Raw genomic sequence first — 14483 nt, forward strand, 5'->3', positions numbered from 1 at the left:
CGTATATCAGCAAAACATAAAATAAAGCCAGCTTCTGGAGGGTTAAATTCTAATTCTAATCTCGGTTTGTTTTTGGGTAGCCTTCTCAATGTGCTGAATTACGGGGAAAACTCTTATCATTTATAGAAAAACACTAGAAGCTCAAAAGCCTGAAAGAGAAAATGGTTGCTTTAAAGTTTCACCCTTGACCAATTAAGATTGAAAATTATATATAAATAAAGGTATTAAATACACATAGTCCAAGGACCAGAAAGAAGTCAAAACACTGTTGTAAGACAATAATCTATATCATATTGGAACACGCAAATTACGCTCCTTGGGAGACATTTTATTTTTGTTTTTTTTTATTGTTTTATATATATATATATATATATATATATATATATATATATATATATATATATATATATATATATATATATATATATTGGTTATTTCTTTGTTAAATGATTCATTTGCTTTAATTTTTGCATCACCAGTGGCAAAAAAGTGACAACATTCAAGGTTGCTCGGCAGATAAATTAAGAGAAGGAGATGTTTTAATACAAAATGCTGAAAGAAAAGGAACGACAGATTCCTACCTCCTTTGGACCAACCAAGAACTTAGACACATCACATTAAAAACCAAGACACTAAAAAGACCAGGTTTTCTTTTGTCACCTAATACACTAACAGAACTGTTTTTCCTCTGAGTTACTTCTTTCAGATGATGGGAGATGAAGCTGCAAAGCCACCTTTGTTCCAACAGAAGACTCTGAAAAGTGAGCTCTTTCAGGTCGTATGGTAAGAAGTCATGATCTAAAATGGACATGCAGGGATTGACAAAGGTGACTAAATTATGCTAAGTTTTAACCAAATTAGGCCAGGTAATATTGAGACCTTCTAGTGGTAGAAAGGTGGCTTTAGAAATTTTTCATGTACCCCTTCCCACTGTTCCCCTCTCCACTGACTCACATTAACATTCATTTCCTGTTTTCTGCCTTTTTCTTGCAAGGAAACCTGGTCATATATAATTGAAATGTACTAACGGAGAGATTTTGGTCTCTTTTCTTAGGCATTCTCAGAGACAAGTTAGTACCAAACAGTGCTACAATGGTCCAGGGGACAGAGAAAAAAGGTGATGTACTTGATTCCTGCCTAATCGAGTTTAATCAAACTTTGGACAAAAATCAGTAATTTTTACAGAAGCTGCATTGAGGTTTAATGGGGAATGTGATGCTACAAGGTTAATAGAAATAATTTTTTTTATTAAACTTATACATATATTTTGCTTGGTTAAATTTTTAAGGGATCAAGATCTGGGGTAAAGGTGAAGAACTTTAAGACTATTTCGTGTTAGAGGGAACGCTGTGGTTGATTTTTGCTTTGAGACAATTTTACTGTAACTTTGAGACAGTTTTACTGTAACTTTTATTTAAAAAAATTTCTTTTCAACTTATGTACACTACACTACAGATGAAGATGGACAATTCTTGTATTAGACAATTTGATTTTGGAAAAAATCCAAATTGGCAAAATGCTGGCAGAATTCCTTGTGGTTTCAGACAACGATTGGAGAAAGAAGATTCATGGACAATGCTCGTCCTGGAAGGATGTTGTGCTGCTGAAGTCAGACATGAGGACTGAAAATAGACAACTAATGGCAGGGGCAAAGACAGAGGCATCGGATAACCTTCAATGGACCGCAACACGAAACAAAGATGAGTTGGCAGACACCCCTTCTGCATTTCACATCAGATTTTCCTGTACACAATTAAAAAACAAAACACGCATTAGAAACAAACACATTGGCGGATGCGCTTAAGAAAAAACTTTTAGATTAAAAGCAACCAAGATTGTTATTAAACCCCTACAATGTTAATTGTTTTAAGTCAGAGCTGTTATTATACATAGAGGGGCCGTTTAAACGTTAAAAGAAAGTGGATAAGAACAATGTATGTGATCCAGACGATATGGGAAAAAGTATATTTACATCAATAAGAGATAATTATTATCATGAAAAACCTAGAGGCAAAAAAGTTGAAGTAAGCATTACAGCAGCAGTTAATTGCATAAATGAATCAATGAACGAGTGAGCAAGCTAATTTTTCAATATAAGCAGAATAAACTCTGAACCTTTTAAGCTAGCTGTTGAAGCGAAGGAGAAATTGTGAGCACCACATTTACTGGGTATCTTGAAGTCAGCAGAGTAGCAAATAAGAACCAAATAATTAGGATGCCTGTAAAATCTGCCACTCCGGCAGACATCAATAAAGCACCATAAAGGTTATGGATTTAAATGGATAAAACTGCAAGATTAGAATAATGACTTATTCTACTAACTAATATGGGTAAATTAGGGATTAAAGCACCAGTGAAAATAGTTTGGAATTGTACGCAGTTACCTAAGAGGTTTAAGGAGACTTAACATCTTCCTGTTCGAACACAAAATAGCACAATAGTTCTCCTTTAACTAGATGTTAAAACATCCAGAAGGGGTGAAAACGGGAAGGGTGTTTTTTCCAGAAGGGAAAAAACACATAAACAGAGTTTAGCCAACTATCAACCTAGAAGTCTTTTAGACCAGGATAATCTAACAATCGCCTTCTTGCTTACATGCAGAAAAGAAATGAGGTCAATTAGATTAGTTGGACGTTTGGAATCTGGTCAGGACAGCAGAATCGACTCCTGGACACAAGATGATGATAGGAGGATAACAGCTTGAACATGATATCAATGCATGAAGGTTGGCTCTGAGGAACATCAGAGCTGCAATGGCACACGACAGTGAAACTCCTGCTGTGCTAAAAAAAACATCTTGAACAGGACTATGCATGACTGCTTTGCTTCACAGGTGATGGAATTCAACTACAAGGTTTCACGAACATGACATGGAGAGGTTGGCGTTCAGGAAACGCACCTAGAACACACTCTTGGACTCTTAACAAAAGAACATTTGAAAATGGGGATTCAACAATATGCAACTTGGGGTAAATGGGCTCTAAAGGTTTCGATGACCCAGGCACTTGGAACCAGGTTGGACCAAGGAGACGACGTTGTGTTTCCTCAGGGAATACTTGTAACCCAACACTGACTGTTAACATTTTTGTTTTTGGGTTTGCTGGGGTTGCCAAGAGGAGCATCGGAGATGACGTTCTCTATTCTGACCAGGTTCACAGTTAAAACACAAAGAACAAAATTATAGAGGCCTGAACAAATACGGACACAAAGAAGTGTGCATACAAAGAATTCCACTAATTCACCATTGAAGGTGTAGATAATTAACCTGACAAAAGCCAGCTGTATGTTGCTCCGCCTAGCTCCACTCACATACATCTGGGACATCGCCGGTAGAAAGTGATTTCTCCAACCAATTTTATGGTCTGGCCAATCATGACGCAGGGCTGGCATTTCATAGATGTGATGGAGACGCGACCATGACGTGAGACTGTTTTGATAGCAATGGCGGCTCGTTGAAGAAGCAAGCGTTAACATTGATGCTGCTATTTCTTCCGTGTTGTCCAATCTACCTAATATTGTTTCATTAAAAGAACATCAGAGAACGCCTCTGAAGGCTTTTGTTGGTGGAAACCATGTTTTCGCCCTTCTCCCGACCGGATTTGGCAAGCTTTGCCAAATCCGCAAGCGGACGCGCCCCGGAGCGGTTAGCGCTAACTATGTTAGGCCTTTAGTCCTCAACGCGGTCGGCCCGGAATCGACTCCGACCCGCGGCGCTTTGCCGCCTGTCGTCCCCCCTCTTCCTGTCAGCTCACTATCAATAAAACGCGTGCCACTAGAGCCGCAAACACATTATTTCTTTTTTTTTTTTTTTTCCTGCGTCGCTATCATCAGCGTCACGGGTTAGCTTTGGTGTGAGTGGTTGAAATAGCACGTCGATAAAGATGACAGACAAGTGGCTTATCCAATCATATGCAAGAATTTTTGATAAGGCCCAGCCTTCAGTAAAGGCAATTCCTATGGCGGTGTCCCAGATGTATGTGAGTGGAGCTAGGCGGAGCAACATACAGCTGGCTTTTGTCAGGTTAGTAGATAATAAGGCTAAACAAAGAATTAGAAGAAGGGCAAAACTTAATACTGATCATTTACCAACGGGTGGTCAATATTTAAGAGGGTTCAAAGGAACTGCACAATTCCTTCAATAATCAAAACAGACAGTGATTGATGAAACAAAAAAGCAAATTCTAGAATGGGAATTTTTAATCTGCTGGGACAAGACAGTGCAAACATAAAATAAGGATTTATAGATCACTGGGTGATATACGTTAACAAACATAACATAACACAGATGCTGAATTTGGAAAAACTGCAGGAAAAGCAACGGTAATAATAATGGATAACTGAAAATGTAAGAAAATCACTCGGAGTAATGTCTGCTTAAAATTTTTTAAGGGTAAACTAAACACATGAGAACAAGAATAAGATACTTGTTATAGGGTTGATTTACTTGGGGTTAAAATCGTGCTTGGGTGTATTATCAAATAAACTAATGTTAGATGACTGAAACAGGTTTAAAGTCTCGTAAAAAATCTATCTAGAGCAGTGTGGAGCAGTTAAATGTTCAGGGGGAGATGTTTTTAAAGAGAAAAAAGGAGTTACTGCTCACAGCATACTACAGTTTAAAGGTTTGTTTCAAACAAGATTCAAACAGGGGGACATAAAATACAACCAGGGTTGCTTACAAAAGCTATCTGTTAAAACAAGCAGAAACGATTAAAAAAAGAAGAAAATAATGGGGTTAGAATTGCTCTTCGCTTTAGGTGGAGGGTGCATTCAACTAGAAGTCCTTTGGTTTGATGCACGTCAAGCTGAAACTGATTCACAGAACTACTTCCTGACTCCGCCCTGGGCTACACCCACTTCCTGAATGGCAGCCAATTACGACTTTGTGTGAGCTAGGGGCATGCACACACTTCCTTTTTTCCCAGCTGAGTTTTTCAAAATAAGACAAGAAGTACACAGTGTTGCTTCTGAGTACCATCACAACAATATTCCGGGAATATATATAGTAGAGCTTTCTTTTACAAGCTTAAAGGTTTTTCTGTTGGGCTTTTTAGAAAAATGTGAGGTGTTTTTAAAGCTGGTTCAGCAAAAAGTTTCTGAAAGGTTTTAATACAATTCCTTGTGTGCTAAATAAGTTGAGACAAACCTTGACACAGTAGCCATGAAACATATGATGACAAATTTCTGTTGCAGAGATTTTTCAACTGTTGGACATTGTAAGGTGAGACACACATGGGAACATTTTGTTAAAGAATTATAGAGAAATGCTGCTGCAGATAAAATTGAACTTTCAGATTTCTCCTTTAATATAAGAGTAATGCAAGATCTAATGATTATAGTAAAGGAGGTTAAGCTAAGAGCACAATAATTGTGAACGGAAATATCTGGATGTGAAAGTGTTTGAAGTAGGTAAATGACAAGATTGGGAGTCTTGATAAGAACACTAATTACACCTTGTTTCTGTTCTTCAACAGTAAACAAGGCCTGGTGTCTGCCAACCATCTTCACAGAGCATTTTACTGGGAATGAAATGCTTATTTCCCGAGCCAGGACCGAACACTCATTACCATCCAACTAAATCGTTTTGTCCATGCCGAGGAGCAGTTGCCTGAGAACCCTGAGCCGACCACTTAGGCGCAAATAGATTGATGTCTGCCACGTGCTCTGAATGGCCTGACGGATTTTTGTGTTATTGACGTACATATTTTTTTTATTTCACGAATGTTCTTATTTTTCTCTTTTCCACTGACTTCCATCACTATGTTTGATTTTATGTGTTATGATATTTATACTGTGATGTTGCATTAAGTTGGTTGTTACGGTTTTGTGATTAAGAATGTAAACTGTCTGCTACAGACACACACACCAAGACCTAAAGTTCTTGCAATCTTTATGCTTTGTTATATAGAGAGCCAGGATCTGATGGGTACCACAGATCCATAAATTACTCGGTAAGGCTAATTTTCAGATTCAATACAGGGTGTCTTCTCGCTCAGATTGGCCCAGAGTGGGATTCCCCTAGACTGGGCTCCATCAGTTTTTTATCATTTCTTAGACGAGATGGGGTTGTTCTGCTGGAGACCCAGCCCGCCCTGTGATGCCCCCTACTGGTACTCTTGGATTTGTGAGGTTTGAAAGTGATGGATGTTTGTCCATGGGAATGGGGAGTGGAGGACCAAGTAGGAGGTTTCTTGGGGTGGAGGTAGAGTAGATGAATTTGGCCTTGATTACTGAACAGCCTTAGCTTACCTAGTCTAAAGTAAATTTAAAATAATGTGCGCATAGGAACCTAAAACAGGCCTAGCTAAATTAGTTGAACCCTAAATTGTAGATAAATTGCTGGGACTGTGGTCTCGAGTAAAAAAAATGCTGAATTATGAAGTATTCATGCTGATTGATGCTAAGATGTTTCCATTGAGGTTTGTCCGGCCGATTTCTTGGAACTGTTTTCGTTGTGATGTGGCTTTGGGGCACACCAACAGGGGGGGCAAACGGACAACTGGACTGTTTTTTTTTTTATGATGTGCCATTCGGGCACACCAGCAGAGATTGTGTGACCCCAGAGAGTGGGCTACACAATCGGTTGCCATGGAGATCACGGATTGATGGACTCTGGAAGCCGGAAGCTGACGTGCTTGGATTGCTTGGACAGGATGGAATGACCGACTGTTCTGGGAGAGGGACAGCCTGAGAGCTGTCGTTCCACTGGTTGATCATCTTTGGTGATGTGCCATTTAGGCATTTCATCAGGGGGTTTGTTAGGATATCAACGAGGTCAAGTGGAACGAGCTGTTTATCCCAGAACTGCATGGCACACTTAGATAGCACTGACCCAAAAGATTGGCACATATCTATCAGATACAACCATGGAGGTGACAGTTTCTCTACTGATGTCACAGTTTGGATGTGTACAGCCTTTGCATGGGTGTGTACCTAGATCCCTATATAATGTATGTGTGATAAGCAATCGGGGCTTCTTGCCGATCAAGAGCCCATCAGCGCTGGTGTGACTAACTATTTCTCTGTCTTTACGTAGATAAAATATAAGTAAAAGTATACTTGTCTGTTTTATGCGTCCTACATTCAAGGTAATAAGTAAGTGGGGGTCGCCTGACTGGGTAAAAAGAGCTGGGTCCACCGAGAGTGTTTCACCGTAGACGGGGTACGGTGAAGACAGTTACAGTAGCTACATGTATGCTCAGTATGAAGGATTACTGGAAAGTCAATGACACAATGTAAGCGACTGTCTACTGTGGCTACATGCTCATCCAGGACAACCAAATGTCTCAATGCAAACAGATGGGTTTTCTTAAATAGAAATCTTTTTAACCAATCTGAATAATAATCTCAATTTGACTGAAATTATCGAAAATGCCTTGAGACAACATTTGTTCTGAATTGCCGCTACAATTAGATCTGCAGAGATTCACAGGTGAAAAACAGGAAACCTATTACACATGTATTTCACTGATTTGACCTCTATGTAGGAGCTGTAAGAAGAAATTCATTCACTACATCACATCTGTGAAAGAAAGTGAACTTTGTTTAAAGAGAATTCTACTACAGTGTATCTCACCTGTGCCAGAGGTCCATCTCTGTGTATCAGCCTGTTGGAGACAAAGTCCATGAGCCAGTCTCCGTCTCTAAGGTTAGCACACAAAGGATGACCCAGATCATTGTTGGGACGGATATCAGCAAGCACCGACATCAGACCTGCAAGAGAGATAAGAATTATGCTACATTGTTTTTAAGACATTGTGTAGAGTAGATAACGTTGCCTCAGAACAAGAACAATGTTTAAACTGAACCTTGGAGTCCTGCATACTTCAGGCTCTCCCAGCCTGGAATGCTGTAACAGCCTCCACCGTCCTCTTGTTCTTCCGCTTCACAGCGAAACAGCAAGATGTTCATGTCTGCTAGTGTCAGCTTGGCCATCAACCTGTGAAACACAACTTTCACATCAAATCAAATCAAATCTACAGATTCACATAATTATACATAACACATAACGGTTACTGCCACATGCCTTAAGCAACTTATGAGTCTGTCGGATAAATATCAATGGCTCCTTCAAGAAAAAAAGGTCTCATATCCCGTATCACTAATTATGGAAATATGCAGGAGTCGTGTGACGCAATGCAAGAAGATGCCACGGGGTAGGAAGCTCCGCACTGTGTTGTTGCCTTTATCCTTTAAAATATTTACACCAGAAATAATAGCTTCCAGTATACTTGAGACTAACTAAAGACATTGAACAAATGTTGAAACCAGCTAAGACTTCGGCTTGTGGAGCTATTAAAACACATCTACGCTCACACGGGGCAGACGCCATGACGCAGGATCAAGATGGAGGTGATGAGCACAATTGGCGACAAGCTAACAATATAGCTCAGGATATCAGTAACATTTACTCAGCACTAACAAATTTCTGAAGATCTGAGGGGGCTGGCAGAAATACGTCACCTCACCAGCTCGTTAGAGACTAAACTCTCATCCATAATTACAAGAATGCGGACATGGAGAAGTGTGTGGATGAGTGTAGACTCATTGTTATGGCAGCAACGTGCGTAATGGAGTCAGACCTCCGGTAAAGGGACTTTAAAGGGGGTTGAAATGTGCAAAGCTCAGGTTAAGTTGCACACTCATTGTTTTGTTAGTTCTATGGGGATTGTGTTTAGTTACCACCACTGTGTAATGACATTGCTTTTAATGAATGGTTGTATGTTATTAATGCACGGGCAGGAATGCATTATGCATTCACAAATAGGTTTAATGCGTCTTCAAGAAACACACGTTAAAAGAGGAGTCGGAGAAGCTCTGTGCAGGATGGGTTGGACATGTTTTTACAGCATAGGCTCTAGCAAGAGCAGGGGTGTTAAACCTTGCTCTTGCAGGGTTTTTAATTTCAAAACCTCGCGTGTCAACGTTATTTTTTAAATGGTGGTTGAACTGCTTAAAGTAGGTATAGAACGTCTCTCCCGCTGTCTAAAAACCCATGCCTGATGTCCAGCTGGCCATCTACAGCCGCTGCGTGAGTGTGCGTTGCCATGAAGAGTCGCATATATGCATGAAAACATAGACTATGCTTATAGCATCTAACTTTTCAGAAAATGTTCAGCGGTGGTCAGTCTTTTTTCTCCTCCTCCTCCCCACAACAAGAAGCTCTTTTCTCCTCGATCCTTGAATCCGTTTGGGGTATCAGAGGCTGGAAAACTTTTCCGGGCCGCCCAAGCCGCTCCTGTCCTTGGACTTTCTGGCTCGTCAGTCGGATATTATGTTCGTCACGCCAAATGTGGTAGGAACTGTAAACAATAACTGACTTCCTAGACTAATTGAATAGGGAAACTAATTGGATTAGTTGGACATTTTGGATCTGGTCAGGATTGTGGGGTGGCTGTGATAATAAACAAATAACAGCTTGAAGATGATATCAATGAATGAAGGTGGATTCTGAGGAACATCAAAGCTGCATTGGCACCAAGCATTAGAATGCCTGCTGTGCAAAGAACATCTTGAACAGGACATGAGGTGATATCCTGAGTTTACAACGAATGCTTTGTGATTCAGCCTATGAGAAGGCATGAATATAGTTGCTCCAGGTAGGTGATGTTGAGAGACGTTTCACACACAGGGGGTGTGGAGACGCCAAGGACAAGCTGCTGTGGTTTGAAACTATTGTGAACTTGTCACAGGTGGTGAAAGTGTTTCGATGGCCGATACACTTGGAACAAGGTTGAACACAGAAGACGAGGAAGTGGTTCCATAGGGATTACTTGAAACCTAACACTGACTGTAAAGGTTTTTTTTGGGTTGCCAAAAAGATGGTGCATGAGAGAAAACCTACTCTGTTCTAACCAGGTCCGCGCTCAAAACTCAAACTTTTAATTGCCGAGGTCTAGACAAATACAGACGCAGAGGCGCGTTCATCCAAGAACTTCTTTAATCCACAGTTTAGAATGCAGCTATTAAGGCTAAACAGAGAATTAAAATGAATGCAGATGGTGGTCAATATTGAAAGGGTTTGAAGGAACTACAGAAATTCTTAAATAATGATAGACAGCAATTGATAATGACATAAAAATGCTAATTTTATGGTTGGAGAAAACTTTAAATATATAGACCTGATTGATTGGCTTTGACAAGATATGATGCAGACATAAAATAAGGATTTATGGATCACTGGATGATGAAATTTCACAAACGCTGTGGCCTAAATTAGTAAGAATTGTAAGAAAAGCAAAAGTAATAATAATGGATGAATGAAAATGTAAGAACATCACTCTAAGTTCGGTCTGCTTAATTTTTCTTTTGAAATTGAACAATTCAAACGGAGATATAAAATACAACCAGGGTTGAGTAGATAAACTGTCTGTTAAAGCTAATAGAGATTATTAAAATAATGAATTAAATGGGTTAGAATTGCAGTACACTTTTAGCATAAGAAGCTGACTCTAGTCTGCTTTCAATTAGAAGTCCTTTTGGTTTAATGCACAGTCAAGCTAAAGATGATTGACAAAACTCCTTCCAATTTCCTCCCTCGGGTTCCTGAATATCAACTAATGACGACTTGGTGTGCTCTTGGGCATGCAAACAATTCCTTTTTCTTAGCACAAAAAAAACACAGACGCACACATTGATCCAGTAATCTGTTCTACATTAGATGGTAATGTAGAACAGATTCCACTCTGGAGTTGCCCTGGTGAGAGGTGCCAAGCTGGTGTGGGCATACTTGTCCCCCTTCATCTTGGTGCCTGTACGTTGGGGTTTACCCCAGTGAACGAGAGGGTGGCCTCCCTCCTCATACGTGTGGGGGGACGGGTTCTGACTGTTTGTGCTTATGTGCTAAACAGCAGTTCGGATTACCCACCCTTTTTGGAGTCCTTGGAGGGGGTACTGGAGAGTGCTGCTCCTGGGACTCCCTCGTTTTGCTGGGGGACAACGCTCACGTGGGCAATGACAGTGAGACCTGGAGGGGCGTGGTTGGGAGGAACTGCCAACCTGATCTGAACACGAGTGGTGTTCTGTTGTTGGACTTCTGTGCTTGTCATGGATTGTCCATAATGAACACCATGTTCAAGCATAAGGGTTTCCATATGGGCCGTAGATCAATGATCGACTTTGTTGTTGTTTCATCTGACCTGCGGCCGCATGTCTTGGACACTCGGGTTAAGAGAGGGGCGGAGCTCTCCACTGACCACTATCTGGTGGTGAGCTAGCTCCCACTGGGTAGTGGTGGGAGCCCCTACCTCCCTCAGAACATGTCCCGAGGGAGGTAGGGGACACTAAGTCTGAGTGGATCATGTTCCGCAGACACCGGGGGTGAGGGGAAGCTGTCAAGCTGAAGAAGGAGTCCTATCGGGCTTTATTGGTCTGTGAGACTCCGGAAGCAGCTGATGTACCATCAATCAAACCAGCAGGCGGCTTGGCTGGTCGCTGAGCCAAAAACTCAGGTGTGGGAAGAGTTCGGAGAGGCCATGGAGAAAGACTTCCGTACGGCTTCGAGGCGATTCTGGTCCACTACCCTGCGTCTCAGGAGGGGGAAGCAGTGCAGTACCAACACTGTTTATAGTGGGAGGGCATCCTGCTGACCTCGACTCGTCATGTGTCGGTGGGCGGAATATTTGAAGACCTCCTTAATCCCACCAACACGTCTTCCATTGAGGAACTAGGGCCTGGGGACTCTGGGTCGAGTTCTCCCATCTCTGGTGCTGAGGTCACCGAGGTGGTTAAAAAGCTCCTTGGTAGCAAGGCCCCGGGGGTGGATGAGATTCGCCCCCCGAGTACCCTAAGGCTCTGGATGTTGTGGAGCTGTGTTGGTTAATGCGACTCTGCAACATTGCATGGAATGTAGCTCTCCTGGATTGGCAGACTGGGCTGTTTGTCCCTCTATTTAAAAAGGGGGACCGGAGGGTGTGTTCCAACTTCCAACTACAGAGGAATCACACTCTTAAGCCTCCCTGGTAAGGTCTATTCTGGGGTTCTGGAAAGGAGGGCCCGTCGGATAGTCGAATGTCGGATTGAGGTAGAGCAGTGTGGTTTTCATCCTGGGCGTGAAACACTGGACCAGCTCTACACCTTCAGCAGGATCCTGGAGGGTGCATGGGAGTTTGCCCAACCAGTCTACATGTGCTTTGTGAATCTGGAGAAGGCATTTGACAGTGTCCCTCGGGGGGGTCATGTGTGGGGTACCCCGGGAGCATGGAGTACCGGGCCCTCTAAAAAGGGCTGTCAGGTCTCTGTATGACCGGTGTCAGAGCCTGGTTCGCATTGCCGGCAGTAAGTCAGACTCGTTTCCAGTGAGAGTTGGACTCCGCCAAGGTTACCCTTTCTCAGTGATTCTGTTCATAACTTTTATGGACAGGATTTCTAGGTGCATCCAAGGTGTTGAGGGGATCCATTTTGGTGGCCTTAGGATTGCATCTCTGCTATTTGCGGATGACGTGGTCCTACTGGTTTCATCAGGGCGTGATCTACAGCTCTCACTGGAGCAGTTCGCAGCGAGTGTGAGCGGCTGGGATAAGGATCAGTGCCTCCAAATCCGAGATCATGGTCCTGAGCCAGAAAAGGGTAGAGTGCCTTCACCGGGTTGGGGAGGATGTGCTGCCCCTAGTGGAGGATTTTAAGTATCTTAGGGTCTTGTTCATGAATGAGGGGAAGATGGAGCGGGAGATCGACAGGCGGATTGGTGCTGCGTCTGATGTGAAGTGGGCGCTGTACCGGTCCGTTGTGGTGAAGGGCGAGCTGTGCCAAAAGGCAAAGATCTCGATTTACTGGTCGATCTGCGTTCCTACCCTCATCTATGGTCATGAGCTTTGGGTCATGACCGAAAGAACGAGATTCCGGATACAAACGGCCAAAACGAGTTTTCTCCGTAGTGTGTCTGGGTTTTTCTTTAGAGATGGGGTGAGGAGCTCAATCATCCAGGGAGGACTCAGAGTTGAGCCAATGCTCGTCCACCTCCAGACGAGCCAGTTGAGGTGGCTTGGGAATCTGATTAGAATGCCTCCTGGACGCCTCCTTGGTGAGCTACCTACCCCCGCAACCCGACCCCGGATAAGCGGAAGAGAATGGATGGATGAAAGTTTCATCATACATCAATGATCTGATTGCCCCGTATGTTCCTAACAGAACAATCTGCTCTCAGACTGCAGGTCTCTGGTGGTTCCAAGAGTCTTTAAATGATATATCATTATATACCAATATATACCATTGCTTTCTTTAGAAATATATTTTATAATCATATTCAATGAACCTTTATAGTGTAACGGAGTTGGAGAATTAAAATGACCACTTCTTATAATATTGACCAATCATTGCAAAGCAGTGCCTGCTATTCTGATGGTTGAATGTGTCCTTATTGCTGTAGGACTGGGGTTCCCAAACTTTTTTAGCCGCGCCCCCCCTTCTGTGTCCCAACCGTGTTGACACCCCCCCAATCTTCAAAAAGATAAAAATAATAATCGTAGTTGCAGTTACAACAACAGAACCATCATAACAACGGTTATGGAAATAAAATTAGAACATAATTTGAAGTAAATTGCAATAAAGTTACACACAACATCCACAACAGGATCCTGAGGATTTCAGGTGCATAGGTGGCTCAGCCTGGAGGCAGAGAAAGAAACAGACACTTAGGTCAAACCTCCACAGACAACCTGAAACGTCTCTGAAGCAGAGACCATCCATGGACTAAACTCTGATAAACCTGTGTGTTCTCTATTTAATTAATGTACCAGCTTCTAAATCTGAGTCTGACTCACAATTTACGCTGCAAAATACAAACACGAAGACAATTAATTTGATTTTTGTCCGATGACGAACGAGCAAGCAAGAGAGACAGAAAGAGAGAGAGAGAGAGAGACACTTTGGTAGAGCGGCACAGTAACAATAACAAGGCGCCTCCATAAAGCTGTTAATAATCAGAGAAATAAAAAGTTATTTCCTAATTGTTTCACAGAAGGTAAATACGGCCATGGTAACACACCTCAGCTCCCCGCAGCCCCCAACACCAGTGCCGGTTTCCCTGTTCCTGTCTGAATACGCGCTAAAACTGCATCTCTAAAATGAACTGCACCTATCTGAATCACAATGAAAAGTATTGCAGCTCTGTGCATGAGCATAGTCAAGAAACCGTGTCTATCACCAATTTTCCCACCAGCAGCGGTCTGGGCATGACATGCGCATCAATGCTTGTTGCCGGTTCAGAGTGACAGCACCATGAGCAGCGCTGTTTGTAGGTGCTGCAAGATCGATAGACAGACAGAGTCACTCAATTTAATCTTTGAAATAAAACTTTTGACCTGAACTCAATTTTCTCTCTGCTGACATAAACAAGGTGAAGTGAGGCGAGAGATAGAGAGACATTTTCTGACTGCCACTCGTTTTCTTCTGGATCCGTTGCAATTCTCTCTCTCTCTCTCTCTCTCTCTCTCTCTCTCTCTCTCTCTCTCTCTTGTATCACTAACTTTGATTTTAGATTTTTC

General features: G+C 42.2%; 1 protein-coding gene across 3 annotated transcripts in view; it reads right to left on the bottom strand.

Moving 5' to 3' along the window:
- agla (amylo-alpha-1, 6-glucosidase, 4-alpha-glucanotransferase a) overlaps window positions 1-14483 on the bottom strand; it is a 158049-nt gene that overhangs the window by 22403 nt on the left and 121163 nt on the right. For all 3 annotated transcript variants that reach the window (XM_036137806.1, XM_036137805.1, XM_036137808.1), the window contains 2 exons: window positions 7809-7939; window positions 7577-7713 (listed from right to left, as the gene is read on the bottom strand). In XM_036137806.1, the coding sequence (XP_035993699.1) occupies window positions 7577-7713; window positions 7809-7939 (268 nt within the window). The remainder of the gene's footprint in view (window positions 1-7576; window positions 7714-7808; window positions 7940-14483) is intronic.

This window comes from Fundulus heteroclitus, chromosome 6, assembly GCF_011125445.2.
Source record: "Fundulus heteroclitus isolate FHET01 chromosome 6, MU-UCD_Fhet_4.1, whole genome shotgun sequence".
Lineage (NCBI taxonomy): Eukaryota > Metazoa > Chordata > Actinopteri > Cyprinodontiformes > Fundulidae > Fundulus > Fundulus heteroclitus.